Here is a 19,666-nt window from a genome sequence, read left to right as displayed (position 1 = left end):
ACTCTCTGATTTTACATAACCATGTGAACCAAGTAAGAATTAAATCATACCTATACAAAATGTTTTTCTATATTTCTTTATAATGGCAAAAAGATATGCTTATATCTAACAAAGATGTAAAGTTGTATCTAAAATACCATTAAAAAGCATCTTACTAATAAATATATGAAAAAATGTTCAACATCTCTAGTAATTAGAGAAATACAAATTAAAACAACTCTAAGATTTCATCTTATTCCAATTAGAATGGCGTTTATCAAGAACACAAACAATAATAGACATTGGTGTGGATGTGGGGGAAAAGGCACACTTTTACATTGTTGGTGGAGTTGCAAATTGGTGCAGCCGCTCTGGAAAGCAGTATGGAGAATCCTAAGAAAACTTGGAATGGACCCACCTTTTGACCCAGTTATCCCACTTCTCGGTTGATACCCAAAGGACCTAAAATCAGCAAACTACAGTAACATAGTCACATCAATGTTTATAGCAGCTCAGTTCACAATAGCTAGATTGTGGAACCAACCTAGATGCCCTTCAACAGATGAAAGGATAAAGAAACTCTGGTATATATACACAATGGAATACTATTCAGCCATAAAGAAGAATAATATTATGGCATTTGCAAATAAATGGATGGAATTGGAGAATATCATGCTAAGTGAAATAAACCAAGCCCAAAAAACCAAAGGCCAAAGGTTTTCCATGATAAGTGGAGGATGATATGTAATGAGCGTGGGGGAGGGGAATGAGAGAATAATGGGGGAACTTTAGAATATGTAGAAGAAAATGAGAGGGAGGGGGGTATGAAAAATGGTGGAGTGAGACAGACATCATTGCCCTATGTACATGTATGATTACACGAATGGTATGAATCTGCATTCAATCATAGAAATGAAATTATGTATACAATAAATCAAAATGCAGTCTGTAAAAAATTAAAAGCTAAATTTAAAAAAGAAGCATCTTACTGAAAATCACTGTAAGAAAACAAGGTTTGATTCCTTATATCCTATTATATAATAAGGGCTAAATACAATTGATTTAAACTGTAAGATCACAGATAAATATCAGTCATTTACTGGAGCTTTCAGATAAGTGTGTTTTAATAAGGATTGGAAGTTTTATAAAGGCTGGAAGTATAATGTGAACAAAAAGAAATAAAGTAAAACCAAAATATTGTGCTTGAAAATTTCCAGTTGAAAATTTGAGGAATACATATAGCATTCAAAGAAGCATTTTTTAGAAGTTTTGTAAGCTCACTTCTTGTTTAGCAATACTGAGTTTTTTTCTTGCTTTTGAAAGAGCATTACAGACCGGTAAATTCTTAAATCTAGCAACAAAATAAGACACCACATTGGTACAAGCTGTTTTAGTTTATGCTTGGCCACAGTCTCTCCTCCAGGATATATACAAGCATATCCAGAAAGAACATCTAATTGAAGATGCAGTTTCTCTTCTCACTGTAAATTGGGCACCCCTGTGTTACATGCACCAACTTACTGACATTTAATCAAGTTTAAAAGGTCTGTTTTCTTGATTATCAGAAAAATGGCAAAATGTATTGTATTAGAAGTTAAAATAAATCTACCTTTAAGCTGATAAAGGCTAAGTTTTTATTAGTAGCAGTCATGAGAAAATATATTCAGGATTCCAAATTGGAGTGATAAGAACTTGGAATCTAAGAATTCACTCAAATTTATCAGGGAAAATATTCAGGATATTGAGGATTAACAGGGGTGTGAAAATAGAAGTCTAGGAGATTAGAGAGAGCATACAAGACAATGTACTTTAAGGCTTTCTTTAGAGAAACTGGAGAGGAATCCCAAACATTTCACTACCACAAGTAACTAACTTCTAACAATGGTTTCTTTCTTCTATTTTCTTCCTGGATAATCACCTCACCCTGAGATGCCCTGAAATTTTTAGAGACCTTGCAATAACACCCAGGGCTGAAGGAGAGTCAAACTTGCAGGATCTCTCCTCTTATTTTCAAAGACCCTATTTTCTCATTAAAGGAATTCAGAATTTAGGTAGGCTTTTGAGGGTTTGGGTTGCTTGACAGATCTCTAAAAGGAAGGGCCATGAGATGGTAAATGTTTATGAGACATTATTCCTGGAAATTAGGAAAAAGCATCAGTGGATTTTGGATGAGAGATGTTTACATTTCATTTACTCTTCTTTTCCTCCTTGCCATTGTTCATCTCTCTTCTGAACTAGCAAATCTGTCCTGGGCCGACAATAGACAAGGTAGATGAAGACTGGAGGAGGGGTATCCAGGTAGTAAAGGGATGAATCAGTGGGATCAGCAAAAACTATAAGTGGAAGCAAGCCCAGGGAACCCTTCAGTTGGCTCACGTGTGATACTCTGTATTGGAGAAGCCCAGGATGGGCACGACTCTCTGCATCTTCCTCCCGACAAAATTACAGTCAGAGTTTATTATCTGAGGTTTCACAATACCATAATAGAAACCGAGTGTACTATTCTGCAAGTGGGAAACAAGCTCTCATGAGGGAAACTGTTTTTGCTCAATGCTGCTAAATCCTCAATAGTATTTATATTCTGCACTATGTATTAGGATTGAATGGGCCTTGTGAGGCAACATAGTGCAACCTACTCAATTTAAAGTTAATGAAATTTGAGAGCCAGTAGTGTAAAAAGTCATTTACCTGAGGCCAAAGATGGAACCAGAATGTATAGCTCCTCACCCCTTAATTTTTAAACCAAAATTTAATTATAGAGCATTTTAGAGAATAATAATCTTGTCATATTGATTTCCACATAGTTTATACAATAATATTGTTAAGGTAGAAAACTCCAGTTCCTCAATTCCATTTTATAGTTTCCTTTTCTGGATGTAAATTAGGTGTGTTCTCTTCCAATTCCTGCATTTAAATTTATAATCCAGCTCTATTTTATCATGTTTATGAAATCCTTAACAAGAAACTATGCATACTCCCAATAATATTTTAGCAATTTGTCTTTGCTTTTCCTTTACAGTTTTTAATCAATATCCAAGATCTACATGGACCCATATAATTATACTATGTACATATGTTTTACTTTTTATTCTTTGCTCTTCCCTAGTTCCCTTATTTGTTGTCTTCTACTAAATTGATCAGTATTTTTCTTTTCTTTATCCTGCCCATAATATTTTGGAAACTTTATGTTCTACCATACGTGTTAAATGAGAAAATTGACTTCATATATTCCAAAGAAGCCTAACATTATAATGATTAGTCTGCTCCACACAGACCACTCCACAGTTCTCCCTCCTCGTAAACATGTTTGTACCTCACTTCGAACGGCCACCCCACTTTTTGTTCATTTTAGTGTTACCCTGTATCTTGGTCCATACTGTTTTAACAAAATTCTCTGTATATTCATGGGATTATTTTTCAATTCAATAATTATTTAGATTTGAGCATTGTGCTTTCTCAACTTGAGACTTATCATGGTGTCTGTCATTTTATTTTATGTCTATTTTCCTTTGGGCTGAAGTGTATTTTTTGTAGTTTTTTTCAGTGAAGGTTGGCAGTTAGTAAGCACTTGCTGTTTATAGGTATGGAAAATACTGTTGATTTCTAAATTTTGAATGATTCGATTGGTATTGAACTGAAAGTTGATAATTATTTTTTGTGAGTGCTAGAAAATACTTCTCCTTTATCAAGTTTTGCTAATGAGAAAGGTACTGATGAAATAAGTTTGTCAGATTTCTTTTTTTGTTAATCTTTTTTTATAAAAATTAAAATCATTATTTTTTGATGTTTTATAGTAGTCTAATTTATTGTTTTTAAGACTTATTTTTAGGACTTAATTAGCTTTCAGTTTCAAAAATCTTTCGTTAAATGTTTTCAAATGACATTTTCTTGATTTTTCCTTGAACTCCTATTAGATATGTATAAGGACCTTTCAATTCTTCCTCCATGGTTTCTCATCTTGTGATGTGGTATTCTGGTAATCACCTCTAATCCTTCTTTGGGTACATTACTGTTCTCCCCACTTCTATTTGGTCTGCCTTTTTTTTTTTTAAATCCATTCTACTGAGTATTTAATTTCAATTATTTTATTTTCCCTAATTTACATTTGATTCTTTTAAGGGAGAACATTTGGTTCTCCCTTTCTTTCTCTCTCCTTTGAATCACTTATTTTCTTTTCTTTCTTCCTTCTTAATGTCTTCTATTACCTTGTGAATATTTCTTCTTTTACTTACTTTACCCTTTCAAACAGCTGTAAAACCTGTTCCTTCTAATACCTATGGCTCCTCAATGTTACTAACCCTGATTACTGCATGATGTCACTAGGCTTCTGATTTCCTCACATTTTATAATAATTCATTGTTGACTTGTCCTTGGTTTGATATACCTTTACGTTCCTTGAACTTAATGGATGATTTTATTAACTTTTTCTTTGGGGAATTTTATATGTATATAGGGTGAAGATGTAGGTCACATATCTATTTGTGCAATAAGGTTGGGAATTACACTTTTCCTATTTGATTCTGTATCAGTAGTCTTGAGTCAACAAGTTGATCTCTCCCTTAGGACTTCCTTTATCCTGTAACTAGATTTATAAAGAGGCCTTTATTACAACCTCCAAATACAATTAAACTCCATCATTTAAGGTTTATGTAGGGACAGCTTTATACCCACAAATATGTAAGTACTGCTGAAAATTTCCTCTTAACTTCTCACATCTGAAGATTTCATTTTCTTACCTGCAATTTTTATTACTTCTTATTTTTCAATCTAGCATCTGTATGTGAGTGGGGTAGTACAAGTGTCTTCCCAAACCCAGGTTTGATTTCACCAATTTCACTTTCACCAAAAGCATCTAGTACACTTTCTACCATCCCAAACAATCAATTCAAATCACAAATCATTTAGTCAATCTATATTTAGAAAATATAGATTTTCTTTGTTTATAGCACTGGGGTCTAGGCATACATGTAAACATAAGTTTCATCTCTCTTCAAAGAGTTCGTAATATAGTGTGATTTAAATGAGATAAAACATTTACATTTTAATAAAAAATAAGAAATAGATAGTGACATAAGATCAATGTGTATTCAGCAGGGAAGCAACACTGAGTGATGGGGGGAAAAAGGATTCATGCAAGAGTTAAAACCTCAACTGGTTATAAAACCAGATGGCTTTAGGAAAGCTATAGAGTTAGAAAAAAGTGTTTCCAGTCAAAATAAATGGATATGCTATGGAGGTGAGGATGAGCAAAGTATATTGAGTACATAATGATGATCACTGCCTCAACTTGGGTAGTTCAACTCTATTGGAGAGAAAATTCTATAGTGCTTTATTTTTAAGAGTTTGAACTTTATTTATTGAGGATATTTTAAGCAAGAATGCTATGATGTGACACTGCTGCTCTGAGGTTAATCTGGAAGTGTTCTGCATCACGGCATGAAAGAACAGAACAAGGGAAGCACTGAAATCAATCGTGAACGGATAAAGGCTCAGACCAGGAGATTGCTAAGGGGAGTGGAGAAGAAAGGGAAACCCACGGAGGCAGCACAGTGTATTAGCACCCACTTTGTTCCACAAAGGATTTTGTGTCTCTTTGAGAAAATACAAAAAGATGAAATAGAAATATAAGAGGGAATTTCATACAGAGAGAAAAGCAAAATTGTTGATCTTGTGGCAGACACTGTGGCATCTGCCTGGCAGTGCAAATACAAAGATGCTGTAGGAAGTGTGCTTATCAAGGAGGGCAAGATTTTTTTCTCCACACAAATTCTGAAAAGAATACTTTTTTATATTCATCAGTGGTTTATAAACTGGAGGTTCTTTTGTCTCCTAGAAAACATTTGTCATTGTCCAGAGGTATTTCTGATTGTCACACCATGTAGGGGGAGAGGGGTGCTACTGGCATCTAGTGGCTGGAGGGGAAGGATGCCACTGCACAGCCCACCAGGTCTGGGCAGCCTCCACCACAGAGAAAGCCTGGTCCACAAGGTCAACAGTGCCAAACGCAAAGAACCCTGGTGCACGTGATGCAATGAACCATGCTCCCACAATGGGCTCAGGAAGAAAAGTGGGGTTAGTTTGATTATTTTATGTAGATTCACTCATGTATTCAATGAATTTGAAATTTCAAACTCAGAGAACTCACAGTTCCCTGAGCGGAACATGCTATCTACTATAACCTGCTCTGTTTTGTTTTTTCCACTGTACTTACCAAAATCAAAGCTTCATACTCTAATTTCAAATTCTAAATTACTTATTTCCATGCTTGTTTAATAGATTTTTCCTATCTCTACCCTGCCTTCACCCCTGTAGTTGCTCAAATAAAAACTTTTCATCTCTAGAATCTTTGTAAGTTTTGCTCACTGCTATTTCTCATCACTAGTGCTTCACACAGAGTAAATCTTGATAAATACTTTTTGCATGAACAAATGAATGCAGACCAAGAGTGTATAGATGTCTGGTGGTCTAACTAATGTAACTGAAATTTAGAAATTAAGAATCTTAGAGGAAAGTAGGTGTGGCTTTAAATTACCTTCCTCACACGTTATTTCCTTCTTTTACACGTTTACATGAAGCTGAATTTAGACTCCAATAGTAGTTTTTCTCTGAAGAACCATGGTGACAGAATCCCTTAGTGCTGATTATAAAACTCTGGGAAGAAATGGAAGGGCATACTGATTGAGGACAACAGGAGTTGAAGACTTTGGAGCTGTAAAATTATAAATTTTCTAACAATTCAAAAGAATTCTAGCACCTTTCCTAGTAGGAAAATTATAACAGAATGTGTTATTTCCCTGATATTCAAACCAGAGTAAAGTTCAACCTTTTATTTTTCATGATACTTTCTCTAAACTCATATTCTCAATCATAAATGATACAGCTTATGATGATATTGTCAAAAGACAACAATTCATAACAATTGGCAAAACTCTTCATTCATAAATTTAAATTTACAAGACTTTAAGTAAATATTAACTTCACTATTCATCAAAATTAAAGATAACTACCAATTTAAATACATTAATACAGCAACAAAATATTTGGTATCAGAAACACAAGAATCATAATAGAAAAATCTTTGACAGTAGTGCAGTGATAAATACATGTTCCAAAAAATTGAATGTATCACTCATATTAAAAGCCTACATGGAATGCTATAAATCACAAAAATATACATAAGAAAACTGCCTCACTAAAATTTACTTTAAGAGTAACATTTTATTAATTATGATCAACTTTCACTGAACAACAGCTTTCTTTGGCAGTACTGGGGAACAAACTTAGGAAGTCCTACATGCTGAGAGAGTACTCTACCATTGAGCCATACCCTCTATCCCCATCTCAATACTTTAATACTTTAAGACCATATTTTTAAGATGAGTAAATTTCTTGGAAGTGAAAGTGAATTGTCTTATTTGGAAGAGTGTATGTTAATAATTTCATTGATTCAGAGACTGGGGGTGTAACTCATGGTATAGCATGTGCTTTGCTTTTGGGAGGCTCTGTGTTCAATCCTGAGCCCTGCAAAACCCTCCCCCAAAACACACACACACACACACACAGACAGTCTTAATATTTTCTCAAAGAAAGGATTTTGTGATGATATTTATTTACTAAAGTATGTGCTAAGCATTGCCAGAGGCAGAATGTACTATTAGTTTTCCATTTCTACCAGCTTCTCCATTACAGCTTAATTACATTATGTAGCATGATACAAATTATACCCTTGAATCACATCTGTATTTTTTCTTGACTTTGTTATCAAAGTACACATGGAAAGATTTGAATGTAAATTTTTTATTTATTTAAAAGTATTTTTCCCCCAAGCATCCTTCTTTCTGTTTCCTGGAAATCAAGTTTCCATGGATTTAATTTTAAACATCTTTTCTTGATTTTTAATTTTTTTCTAGTATTTCCATATAAAACTAAGCCAAATAATACCTTTCATAGTAAATCAAAATGGCTTAAATGTAAAGAAAAGTGATTGAGACTATCAAACATGAAATAATTTATAAAGATAGAATTCCTAGAGTAAATATATCAATACATGAAGAACATTTATGGTCCATTAATAACAAACACTTAGTCACACAAAAATAACTTCCCATTTAGATTTTTTAAAAGATTCAGTAGAATGCACATAGAATGCCAAAATCCAGGTAAATAAAGAACTAGTAAATTTGCCTTTATAAATTGCTTTTATATTTTGTTTGTCTGTGTGCTTATGCATACACACACAGAGTGAGAGAGAAAGGAAATAGAGGACAGTAGGCAGAGAAACAATGTAGGCATCATCTTTCTACATGGTATTGGGAAATAAGCTGGGAACCATGAGATGGCATTCAGAAATCCACTTAGGAATCACAGGACCATGCTCTCAATCATATTTAAAACAACTAATAATGTTTATGTATCACCTCTGCTCCTCTCATCATGACTTAGGTCCACATTGATGCCCTCCATACTAATCGTTCAGGTTAGATTCCTTTAGCAGCATAATGGAAGAACACATGCCTCTTTAAAATTACCTTTTCTCCTGTTTTGTTCCAAGGTTTAAGACAGAATGACAGAGCTGCCATCTTGCGTCCCCTTGTGTGTGCGCCTAATCTCAGCTGGTCTGCCAGAGACCCCCTGAGCGCCAGCCCTAGTCCCCCGCGCGGCCCCATTTCCGCTCCCACAAGATGAAAGAAACTATCATGAACCAGGAAAAACTCGCCAAACTGCAGGCACAAGTGCGCATTGGTGGGAAAGGAACTGCTCGCAGAAAGAAGAAGGTGGTTCATAGAACAGCTACAGCAAATGATAAAAAACTTCAGTTCTCCTTAAAGAAGTTAGGGGTAAACAATATCTCTGGTATTGAAGAGGTGAATATGTTTACAAACCAAGGAACAGTGATTCACTTTAACAACCCTAAAGTTCAGGCATCTCTGGCAGCAAACACTTTCACCATTACAGGCCATGCTGAGACAAAGCAACTGACAGAAATGCTACCCAGCATCTTAAACCAGCTTGGAGCAGACAGTCTGACTGGTTTAAGGAGACTGGCTGAAGCTCTGCCCAAACAATCTGCGGATGGAAAAGCACCACTTGCTACTGGAGAGGATGATGATGATGAAGCTCCAGATCTTGTGGAGAATTTTGATGAGGCTTCTAAGAATGAGGCAAACTGAACTGATCAACTTCTAAAGAAGATAAACTTGAAGAGGTTACTGGGAGCTGCTATTTTATATTATGACTGCTTTTTAAAATTGTTTTGTTTATGGATCTGATAAAATCTAGATCTAATATTTTTAAGCCCAAGCCCCTTGGACACTGCAGCTCTTTTCAGTTTTTGCTTATACACAATTTATTCTTTGCAGCTAATTAAGCTGAAGAAGCCTGGGAATAAAGTTTGAAACAAAGGTTAATAAAGTTCTTTGCCTAGTAAAAAAAAAAAAAAAAAAAAAAAAAAAGACAGAATGACAAAAAGAAAACTAGTTGCTGAAAAGCAAATTGGTTTAAAGGCTCAGATCATCCAGGCTGCTGTCTTGCTTGGCACTGCACCTATGTACAGCACAGTGTTCTTTCTCTACTTCTTTCAAACAGTGCAGAAGACTGTACTAAGTCAATCCAATCTGAAGAAGCTTTAGTCACTAATTACTTTAAGTCAAAGAGAAAAAAATATGGTATCAGTCAAATCCTGGCAAGAATAAAAAGCTCACTCGGATGGTTTATATGAACATATTTCAGTGAAGGTGCTGTTTGGAGACCTGTGCTGGCAACCCAGAAGACATGGCTTGCTGGAGCCATGAAGGAGGGGCTTTCCAGGGCAGGCTTAGTCTTACGATGACAGAGTTACTGCCAGAGATACTGCTCTGAATCCAGAAGGCACATGGATGGACCATCCAAACCTTCTTTCTCCCCCTCTTCCTATATCTCTGCTATTACCTTTCACTGACCAAACCCAGGCACTCTACCTAAGCCAGAAGCCAGGAAGGAAGGAAATTTGAAATAGAGGGGCCAGCCTTCCTGGACTTAAAACAGAAGAAAAGGAAAGTGAAGAGATCTGCAGTGGTAAACAAACAAAAATCAACAAAAACACTGTCTTTTAAGTTACATTCTTGTTTTCACTCTAGAATTCTGTATCAAACCAAATTAAAGGAATCAAGAATGAAAATGGAAGATTTGACTAAATCTTTGATCTAAAACTATTTGTCAATTTTGTCTATTACATTTTGTCTTTGACATTATACAACTAACAATCATCCATTTCTTACCTGTAGCCATATGTATAAGAGAGCTGCAGAGGGAGTTAAATGCTGATAGGACATTTAATGCAAATTGGCCAAAGAAAGTTCCAACAGAACATAACAGCTCCCAGTTATAATCTGGAAAAGACTGCACAAGGTGATTGAATTTCATTGTCCAAGACACTGCCCTTAGTTCCAAGGCACAAATACTGACATTAATTTTCATAGATCCAATTCCTGGCACCTATGAAAATCTTCCTAAATATTTGTTGAGTTGAATTCTGGAGTGTAAGATTTTTGGATGGAGGGGAACAAAATAGGAATGGAAAGGCTAAGGGAAAAATGTAGCATCTAGCTTCAGAGCCAAGAGTTCCTGACACAGGAATTAAAAATTGTGATCCACGACTCAATACTGGATCACAAAATCAACTTAGTAAGTACTGACAAGGATTTTAAATAAATACATGAAGGCTAGGGGAAATGTAAATGTTCAGTGCATGGTGCTAGTGGATGGTGGAACTTTTTCCTTTTCCATACATGATTAGGCTGAGTCATAATATGAAATGTATATATTATTGTGACTGTCAGTTTCCTTAGTTCAAAATCTTTAAAAACCATTTGCTCATGGCAACTGAACTATCACCCCCTTGATTTCAATCAGAAACAAAAATCCTAGATTCATGACAAAACAAAAACAAACAAACAAACAAAAATCAGGGAATGATGAACCGTGAGAAAATGAGATCCTGGGGGCTTACAGAACGAGGGCATACGTAGTTTACAACTACATAAAAGGGAAGTAAGTTGCTGATAATTCACCTAAGAACAATGTCTGAAAAGCAAAGCCTGTGAAGACTAATATTTTACTTAAATTTTACACTTCAAAAGTATGTACATGAGAAACTATTCTGGAAAGATAAATTATTATAAAAAATACAAATTATGTAAAATTTAAGCAAACATGAAGTAATGCTCAGGATTCTGTACAGAAAAATGATTGGATATGTAGCTAAGTTGATGGCACTTGACTCTAACTTCCCATTTAATATTTGTTCATCATTTTATCTATGTGACTTACATGACTCTTTTTGTGACCAATAATAAATGCATTGGAAGGGTAATTTAAAATCTGGAGTTCTCTTTTTTAGCTGAAGAAAACTTAGTCAATGTTTAAAAATACATCTTTTGCCATTTCATGACTATTTTTGTTTAAGTTGCAGAAGTGTTATCGTGGTAATTTAAGAACAGAAGAAATAAGTTTGGCATATCAACTACCTGCATATCTCTAAGCAAGTTACCTAACTCTGTCACCCAATTTTTTTCCCCTATAAAATGTACATTATAATTCTTGCCATAAAGTGTTACTGAGTTTGCTATAATGCATGGTAAGCAGTTTATCCTCATATATTCTAAGTACTTACAAATCACTGGATTTGGTGGAGTGTCCATGATGATGAAAATAATAGTGCGGTGAATCCCTCATGCCCCACTTTTCAAACTTCCATGTTAGAAGACTTCAGTAAGAAGGATACAGCAGGTCTCTCCATCCACCCCTGAGAGCAACAGTGACTTCACTGATTCATGAAAAGGAACTGGACTATTTCAGTCAGCCCTTTCCTCCTACCCCTTTTCAGAAGCCAATCTTTCTCCAAGAGCATACTCTCATCTATGTGCTATAAACATCTAGTAGCAGGCTCTCTGGGAGAGGTCTGTGAGTGTCCTCTTGCCCCAAGAAAGAGATGGTAGCTCTTGTTAAATAGGGGTGGGAGTTATCAAGCTCCTTGGTTGCAGATTTAAAGTTAGTATATTTATCCTAAATATAGCTGGTGGTATTTTAACTTGTGGCTTATCAATCTATTTTGAACTCAGAAAAGGGGGAAAGGAGATTTATTAGTCTCCTACATTGGTTAAGTCATAGGGATTAGTATTTCTGTGGTATTTTTACTTCATTGCAAATGTTTTAAGGCAAACAAACAGAAAGACCTTCCTCTATTAAAAGATGCTGTCTTGAATAGGGATATAGATATTAGTATGATATGAGGCTATAGGGAATATTTCACAATTGTATAGTTCTACATTCTATGACTTAGATGGCATCCATTCCTGTTTGCATTAACTTATGATATAACTTTAAGGTACAATGTACTTTTTAAAAATAAACAATTTTTTTCAAAAATTATTGCTGCTTTTCCAACTGTATGTTGACTAAACCTTTATAAAGGTAATTACTGGAGCTTTTTTGCAAATCCATTAATCAATTCACTATTAATTGTGATTTTATTGATACTATGTTCACAGGCAAGATAGTTTTTGTGTATTATATAAATTTATCTGTATTCAACTTTAAACGAATAACCCATAACCCAAGCAATTTATTTATATTCTAGGTGTAAATATTTTTCAGGTTTAAATCCATCCTCTTAAAAGCAAAAACACCCAGAAACTGTTTTGTCTATGACTCTCTTACTGCATGATTTAAACTTGCAGTAGAAATCAGCAATATTAGCTATAGTTAAATTGTTTACAAATGACATATTTTCCTTCAATCAGTAGAAAGTTTATCAGTACAACATTCAAAACTAAAACATGCAATTCTATTACATCTCAAAGTTCTGAATGCTGATTGCTATTAATTTCTTTCATGAAAGCTTAATAACAGATCAACAGGAAGGTGGGTGGGTTGTATGACTGAAGGTTCCTACGCGCTGGGAAATAGCTGTCTTTGGCAAGCTTATTAGGTGACAGCTGATATACTGTTGGAAAGGGCTCTGTGAAAATGTTATTCTGTTGCATCTTAATTCTTTTCCTTTGGATACAGTACAACTCTAAGACTTGAATGGCTTGCTATTTAACTGTAAGTGCTGATGCTGAAAATTCAATATATTACTTTGGTGTAAATGATCGTATAGTAATCACTACTGATATCACCAACTTCCTTCTGAAACAGATGCTAGGAAATGAATTTCCTGAATTAAGATAGTAGAGTGTTGAAATGCTCACTAAAAGTTAACATTCCAGATGTTCCAAGACTCCTTTAATTCCAAACTATTTTTTTTAACATATAGATAGTGCTACCTTCTGTTTCTTCCAATCAATCAATGATGTTTAAATGATTCTGGGGTCTGTGTTAATATACATCACATTGAGTGCTCTGGAATGTATATTTTCTATGTAATTCTTTTATCGTGATGTATGTGTTTCAACTATGCTGGCTTTTAGTGTATTGTCCTCCCTGGAGTAGGATTATTTGTCTTTACAAGACTTACAATGTGTAAGACAAGATATCTCCTGAGGATTTTAAGCGATATTTCCTTTAAGTTGATTTTTCCTTGAGGTGAGGCTGAATGTCAAATCAGAAAAGAGAAAGAATCAGTTCCCCTGCCACCTTTTCTGCATGACCACAATTCTTTGTTTATATGTATATAAAAGCTCAAATATACTATGTACTCAAATTAATTCTAGGAATGTTCATAGTAAAGAAAATCACACAAATACTATTTTCATAATTAGGAAGTACTTACAATGCACAAATTTGGGCTGGCAATTAGCAAGTATCACAGGCATACAGCAATGCCATAAACAAGGGCATACATGATGCTGTGTTTTTGGGACCCCCCGCTCCCACCACACACATACACATATAGAAGCTTGAGGCCTGGCAAGGGAGATTGTTGCAAATTTCATGCTCTCTCCTCTCTGTTCTATGACTCTTTTCTCTGACCATGTAAGACTAAGCATCATTCAAAACCTGGCCAGAATGAATAAGAAACTTTAATACCACTAAAACTATATTGGGTGGAGGTTTATTATGTCAAGACATCTACTATAGACAAGGTGTGTTTGCTGCTTTAAAAAAGGAAACTTGAAATTGACGGATGGCACCATGTGCAAAGAGGCAGTAAACTCTCTTTAAAAAAGAGATTCTTGGAGTGACTTACAGTGGCTCTCAAATACATCAGGAATGGGAGAGTCACTGGGTAATTTACTTTTATCAATCTACCAATCACTTTTAATCAACATGCAAAAGAGTGCATTCTATTTTTTTAAAAAATACTTTTTTTTGTACTAGCATTATAATAGAAATAGTCTAGTATTCTTGTTACTTTCTTTATCATAAGAATTTCTTAAGAACACACTTGAAAATTTGCCTCATAACATAAGGGCCAAGAATGTAGAGCATTTGTAGCATACCCTGCCATGTTAACGTCTTGATTGCTCACACATTCAGTCCCTTAAAATGTGTTAGCCTGACAGGAAAGGTACTTTAAGATATTCAAAGCCAGGATCAGAAAAATCAGAATACAGTGTAAATTACAGAACACTTTGGTAGGATGCACCAATCTTGGACTCGTGGCCATAAAGTGATCTTGACAGAGCTATTTACAGTCATGTATAAAATGCACAATTTAACCTGAAGTGAATAAAAGGTGTTTATCACATCAGTGCCTCCATAAGCAATCCCTCATTCTCTGGTTGAGGAACTTTTTTTTCTTTTTTTCATACTGTCAAAGAAGTTCAAAAAACACATTAGAGAGGTTTTGTAATATTAATTTCTGTAGTTCAAATAACCTCACTAAAGTGAAATAAAATATTATCTGTACAAAGAAAATCACTCCTTAGACCAAGAGCTAAACTGTTTATCAGAATTCCCTAATTATGACCAACATATCACATTGGAGAATAATGATGTAACTTTCATCAGTAATAGCACATGTATTTGATGATCATAATTAAGGTCAAATTCATAAGTGTCCATACACATTTTCTATTTTTATTTACAACTAATCATAAGAATACTTACCAGAGCACACTGCTCTATTTTTCACTTTGGAGTAATGATTTCAACTATGTTTTTAATTCTTTTTTTAAAGTTTATTTATTTTTATTATTTTTTAATTTTTTCTAATTAGTGGTACATGACAGTAGAATGCACTTATACATTTTGATAGATAATATAAAAATGGAGTGTAATTTCTCATTTTTCTGATTGTAAATACTGTAGGATCACATCAGCCATGTATTGTGGTCAACTATTTTTTAAAGGGTAGGTTAGAAGAACTTTTCTGATAAATACCATATTGAGATAGGCGAAATTGGAGTCATAGGTAAGAAACATCACAATAAGGGTGATTTGACTGGGAATAGCCGCTTTGGTGTCAATGCACCATTGACTAACACTGAACATGGAATCCTAAAACATTTCTGGATGTTTTATCTAATATTATTTTTATAATTTGTCATAATAATGTTATTTTTCCAGTTAGGCTTATTCACTGAGTACCCTGAACATAAATTCAAAGTTGACAGATATTATATGGACATTTTTTATAAACTCATGGATTATCCTATGACTGACATCAATCTCCCTAACTCTATATACTCCATCTTCAAGCCAAGGAGTTTTATAACCTGATATCAATAAATATGTGAAAGCAGGACTATGAAGACTTCATAAAAATTACCACAGCCTACTGTGCCCAGGTGTTACACATGCTCCCTAAATGTTGGCATGACTTGTAACTGTCATTCATAAAACTAAATAAGCACATCGAACAATTTTGTCTCCCTATTAATTGTTTTGCTATTATTTCAACTCACGACACCTATGTGGATATTCTGCTATTTCTCCATTCTTGCATTCTCCAGCTGAGCTGCACTGACAAATAAGGTTTTCATATCTACTCTGAAACTTATCTTTAGAAGTTATTTCTTTTTGTTAATTCATAAAGAATTTCAATATATTAATGACACTAACAAAAGTAATAAAAAACCTGAAGTTTTGTGCAATCTTGTTTATATCTGGATCATCTACCCCAAATATTCCGTACTTCATTAATAACCAAGCATTATATTTATCTAGAGATTTTAAAGCACTTTATATGAGGCAACTAGAGAGTCATGATGACCAAGTGAAAGGTAAGGCAACTGCTATGTCTGATTTAAGTTTGAAGAAATTGAAGCTGAGTAATGCCCATTTAGTCTCCTACATTCTCACTCCAAAATGTTTAATGTGACTGTTCAAATAGTAAGTAGTGAGTCCTTGATATATACATATTTATATGCACTGGAAAAACAAAGATTAGAATGGCAAGTATTTTTGCAAGTACCCCATACCAGTTCTATACTTACACTAAAATGCATGCCAACTTAGAACCACCTCAACCGAAAAAGAGTCAATTGACATTTAGCAGAATAATAGCAATTTTAAAAATTCTCTAGAGAAAACTGATTATGCCAGCTCTGCTTAGACAGAAAACGGAGATTTTTCACTTAATATTTCTAGCTTTTACCATAGTGGCTTTCGAATCTGATGACCGTGATGTCCTTCTACCATCACATGAAAGTGCAGGCTACTAGAACAATTAAGTACACTCTCAGTCACAAAGTTGTACAAATGAAGTCCTCTCCTCATGTTCATGAAATTCACTGTTCAACAGGAAAACAAAAAAGCATATGACCCATCTGTGCCCCAGAAATCAAAACAATTTGTTGATACTGTTGCAGAGAGAGGGTGCCATGACCTCTCTGCCTGCTCAGGAGATACAGGTGCAGCTCAAGAGAGAATAAATTTAGAGACTGACTCAGAAAGAATACTGGAAGGGCACAAGACACAAATAAAACCCAAGCAAGACATCATGGTTAATTTGCAGTGAGCAGAGAGGAAAGAAAACTGAATACAACTTGAAGAAGACCATAAGTTTCTAGACTTAAAAAAAAAAAAAAAAAAAAAAAAAAAAAAAGGCCAGGAAAGGAAACAGATGGAGATAGAAACACCAAAAGTGAACAAACAAGACATCAGGACAATGCTGCCACAAAATCAAGGTCTGTCAAATAGTAACAGAGAAATATTCTGGCAGAGGTTGGCTCCACAGACGTCTCGAGTGCCACCAGGCAGAACACTGAGAAACATGCTTCAGTGATATGTCATTGTCTCCAGAAGCACCTGCCAGTTTCTGGCACTGTCTCGAGTGCTTACATTTCATTATAGTCTGAACACATGACCTGCATGCAGGGTACAAAAGTGGGTGTGGGTGTGGGGCTCTGTGGGTCCCTGTGAGTGTAGTGGGGTACTGATGCTAACGACAACAGCCAGCATCTACTGACCACTTAGAAGTGCCAATCACTAGGGAAATGTGTAGAAGGACCCCATGAGTTCAGCACTATAATTATTTTCTTCTCTAACTGCGGATGATGAAGCTGAGGTACAGAACCTGTATCTTTGCCTACAATTATGACTAGTAAGTAAAGGAACAAGGTTGTCTGCCTGCACATTTCATATTCTTAATACTCTTTGATTATGTGTTCAAAGTATAGAATCCTGGTACATGTTGGTTTTTTTTTTTTTTTTCCAATCTATATCATTCAGACTCTCATGAACCAATGTTACTGACTTTTACTATGGACTATCATTGAGTACATTTATATAATATCATAGGAGGTAAACTGCTATGTTTCATATGATTCACTGAGAAAACTGGAATTAAAAGTGTGTCTCTCTCCTTTTATCTTCTTGTTTTGTAGGTCACAAAATTCTGAAGTAATTATGTAGTCATATCTAACACCTTTCACCAGTACATCTTCTGTTACTTCTTCAGACTGCTATTTTCGATCAGAGCCACAGTGGACAACCGTGGAACAGGTAACAGAATTCCACCAAACTCTTTCCCACTCTTGTTATGCACACACAGAGAGAGGCCACCAGGGGTTAAAATGGCTAGGATTAAGAAATACACAAGCTGGGCATGAGGCTATGTCTGGAATCCCAGTGACTTGGGAGATTGAGGGCAGGAAGATCACAAGTTCAAGTCCAGCCTCAGCAACTTAGTGACATTCTGTCTCAAAATGTTTAAAAAATGGATTAAGAAGATTGGGGATATAGCTTAGTGGTAAAGCACCCCTGGATTCAATCCTCAATGCAAAGCAGAAGAAAGAAACACAGGCAAACATGGGTCTAGGTAACTTTACTTTTCTCCATACATTTCTATATTCTTGGTCACTTAACAAAAGTAAACTCCACTGGTTTTTCTGCTTTCTGCATACACTTAACTGCAGGGGTTGCAACCATGTCCAGTGTGAACGAGAAAAGGGTTAACTGCCGGAGGATGATGCTGGCTATAAATCAATTACCCATAAACTTATCTAATCAATAAACACACAAAAGCCAATACTCTTTTCAAATGAGAGGGGGCTTGGTGGATTGGGCCATACAAGATCTGGCCTCTAACAAGATGGAGTAGCTGGACTCTCCTTTATTTTATAGTCACACAGGTAAAGGAGCCTGGACAGGTAGGGGCTTCTTCTGTGATGGACAGGATGGGGTAGAGTTAGGGAGCCATTTGCTCAGGGAAATTAGCATATAACCAGATGGGGAACCACTCCCACACAGGGGCCACCTATTCCTTGCGATCTGTAACAGTCCCCCATGGCTCCCAGTTCCTGGGAGTCAGGCTTCTGTCCCATGGCTCAACCACATCTGATTTTGCTAGATAAAGATAGCTTTTCACCCTGAACTACATTTTCAAATTCAAAACACTAGTACCTCTAACTGTTTTTAAGGTCTGATGGGAGTCACTTAGGACCTCACTTTAGACAAAGCAAGTGGCAGTAGTTATTAATTTTTCTCTTAATTATTACTATAATCTTTCCTTACCCTCCACTCTTCTTCCCATGTTCTGAGTGTCCTAGTCCCTAGCCCTCCGGGTTCTGACATCTCTGTTCACACCTGAACCAATGCACTCTCTGTACTACTGTTCCATTTATTTTTCTAATACAAGACAAACCAAAACAAGATCCCCTTTGTTTTCAATCCTATGCTAGTTACAGTTTTTGGTTTTTTCTTTCTTTTTGGAACCAGGGATGAACCCAGGGTGTTTAACTACTAATTCACATCCCTAGCTCCTTTGATTAGTTATTTAGGGATGGGGTCTCCCTAAATTGCTGAGGCTCACTTAGAACTTGTGATCCTCCTGCCTCAGTCTCCAGAGCTGCTGGGATTAGAGGCAAGTACCTCCATGCCCAGTCAGTTTCTGTTTTCTTAACTGAAGACTGCTTGTCTGCAATCCAGTTAGTACAGGCTATTCTTCGTTTCCTGCCTCCGCCAGAGTCAAGAGAAGGAGGAGGCTTCCTCCATTTTCAATAATGTAGTTTCCAAACCACTGTTTTCTGTGATCCAGAGGCAAAAAATGCCCATACCTTTGGGAAGAAGGCCATCTAGTCACCCTTCTTCCTGTCTTGTCCATAAACTGCCTAGATGCAGGCATTTGTGACTTCAAATTTGGTTTATTCTAACAGATCATTCACTGATACAACCAATCTCCTAGCTCTCACAAACAACTGTCTTTCTTCTCTTCTTCTGCAATAACCCACTCTAATGGCAATATCCTTGATTTTGCTTTTGGTAGTAACTGTTTCAATTCTTAAATATTCCATTTATAAAGCATGGGCTTTGTTTACAACTT

General features: G+C 35.5%; 2 protein-coding genes and 1 long non-coding RNA gene across 12 annotated transcripts in view; 2 read left to right on the top strand and 1 right to left on the bottom strand.

Annotated features, from left to right (window-relative positions):
* Positions 1–19,666, bottom strand: part of KHDRBS2 (KH RNA binding domain containing, signal transduction associated 2) — a 577,654-nt gene that overhangs the window by 244,775 nt on the left and 313,213 nt on the right. The gene's annotated exons all lie outside the window — the stretch shown is intronic.
* LOC306665335 overlaps positions 1–19,666 on the top strand; it is an 811,245-nt gene that overhangs the window by 491,707 nt on the left and 299,872 nt on the right. The window lies entirely within an intron of this gene.
* On the top strand, positions 8,555–9,393 carry LOC306666827 (transcription factor BTF3-like). The gene has a single exon (XM_079149090.1). The coding sequence runs from the start codon at positions 8,661–8,663 to the stop codon at positions 9,147–9,149; it is 489 nt and encodes a 162-aa protein (XP_079005216.1). The 5' UTR covers positions 8,555–8,660; the 3' UTR covers positions 9,150–9,393.

This window comes from Sciurus vulgaris (genome assembly GCF_902686455.1).
Source record: "Sciurus vulgaris genome assembly, chromosome: 7".
Classification (NCBI taxonomy): domain Eukaryota; kingdom Metazoa; phylum Chordata; class Mammalia; order Rodentia; family Sciuridae; genus Sciurus; species Sciurus vulgaris.
Note: the sequence above shows the minus strand (reverse complement) of the source record. Positions and strands in the feature narration are given on the sequence as shown.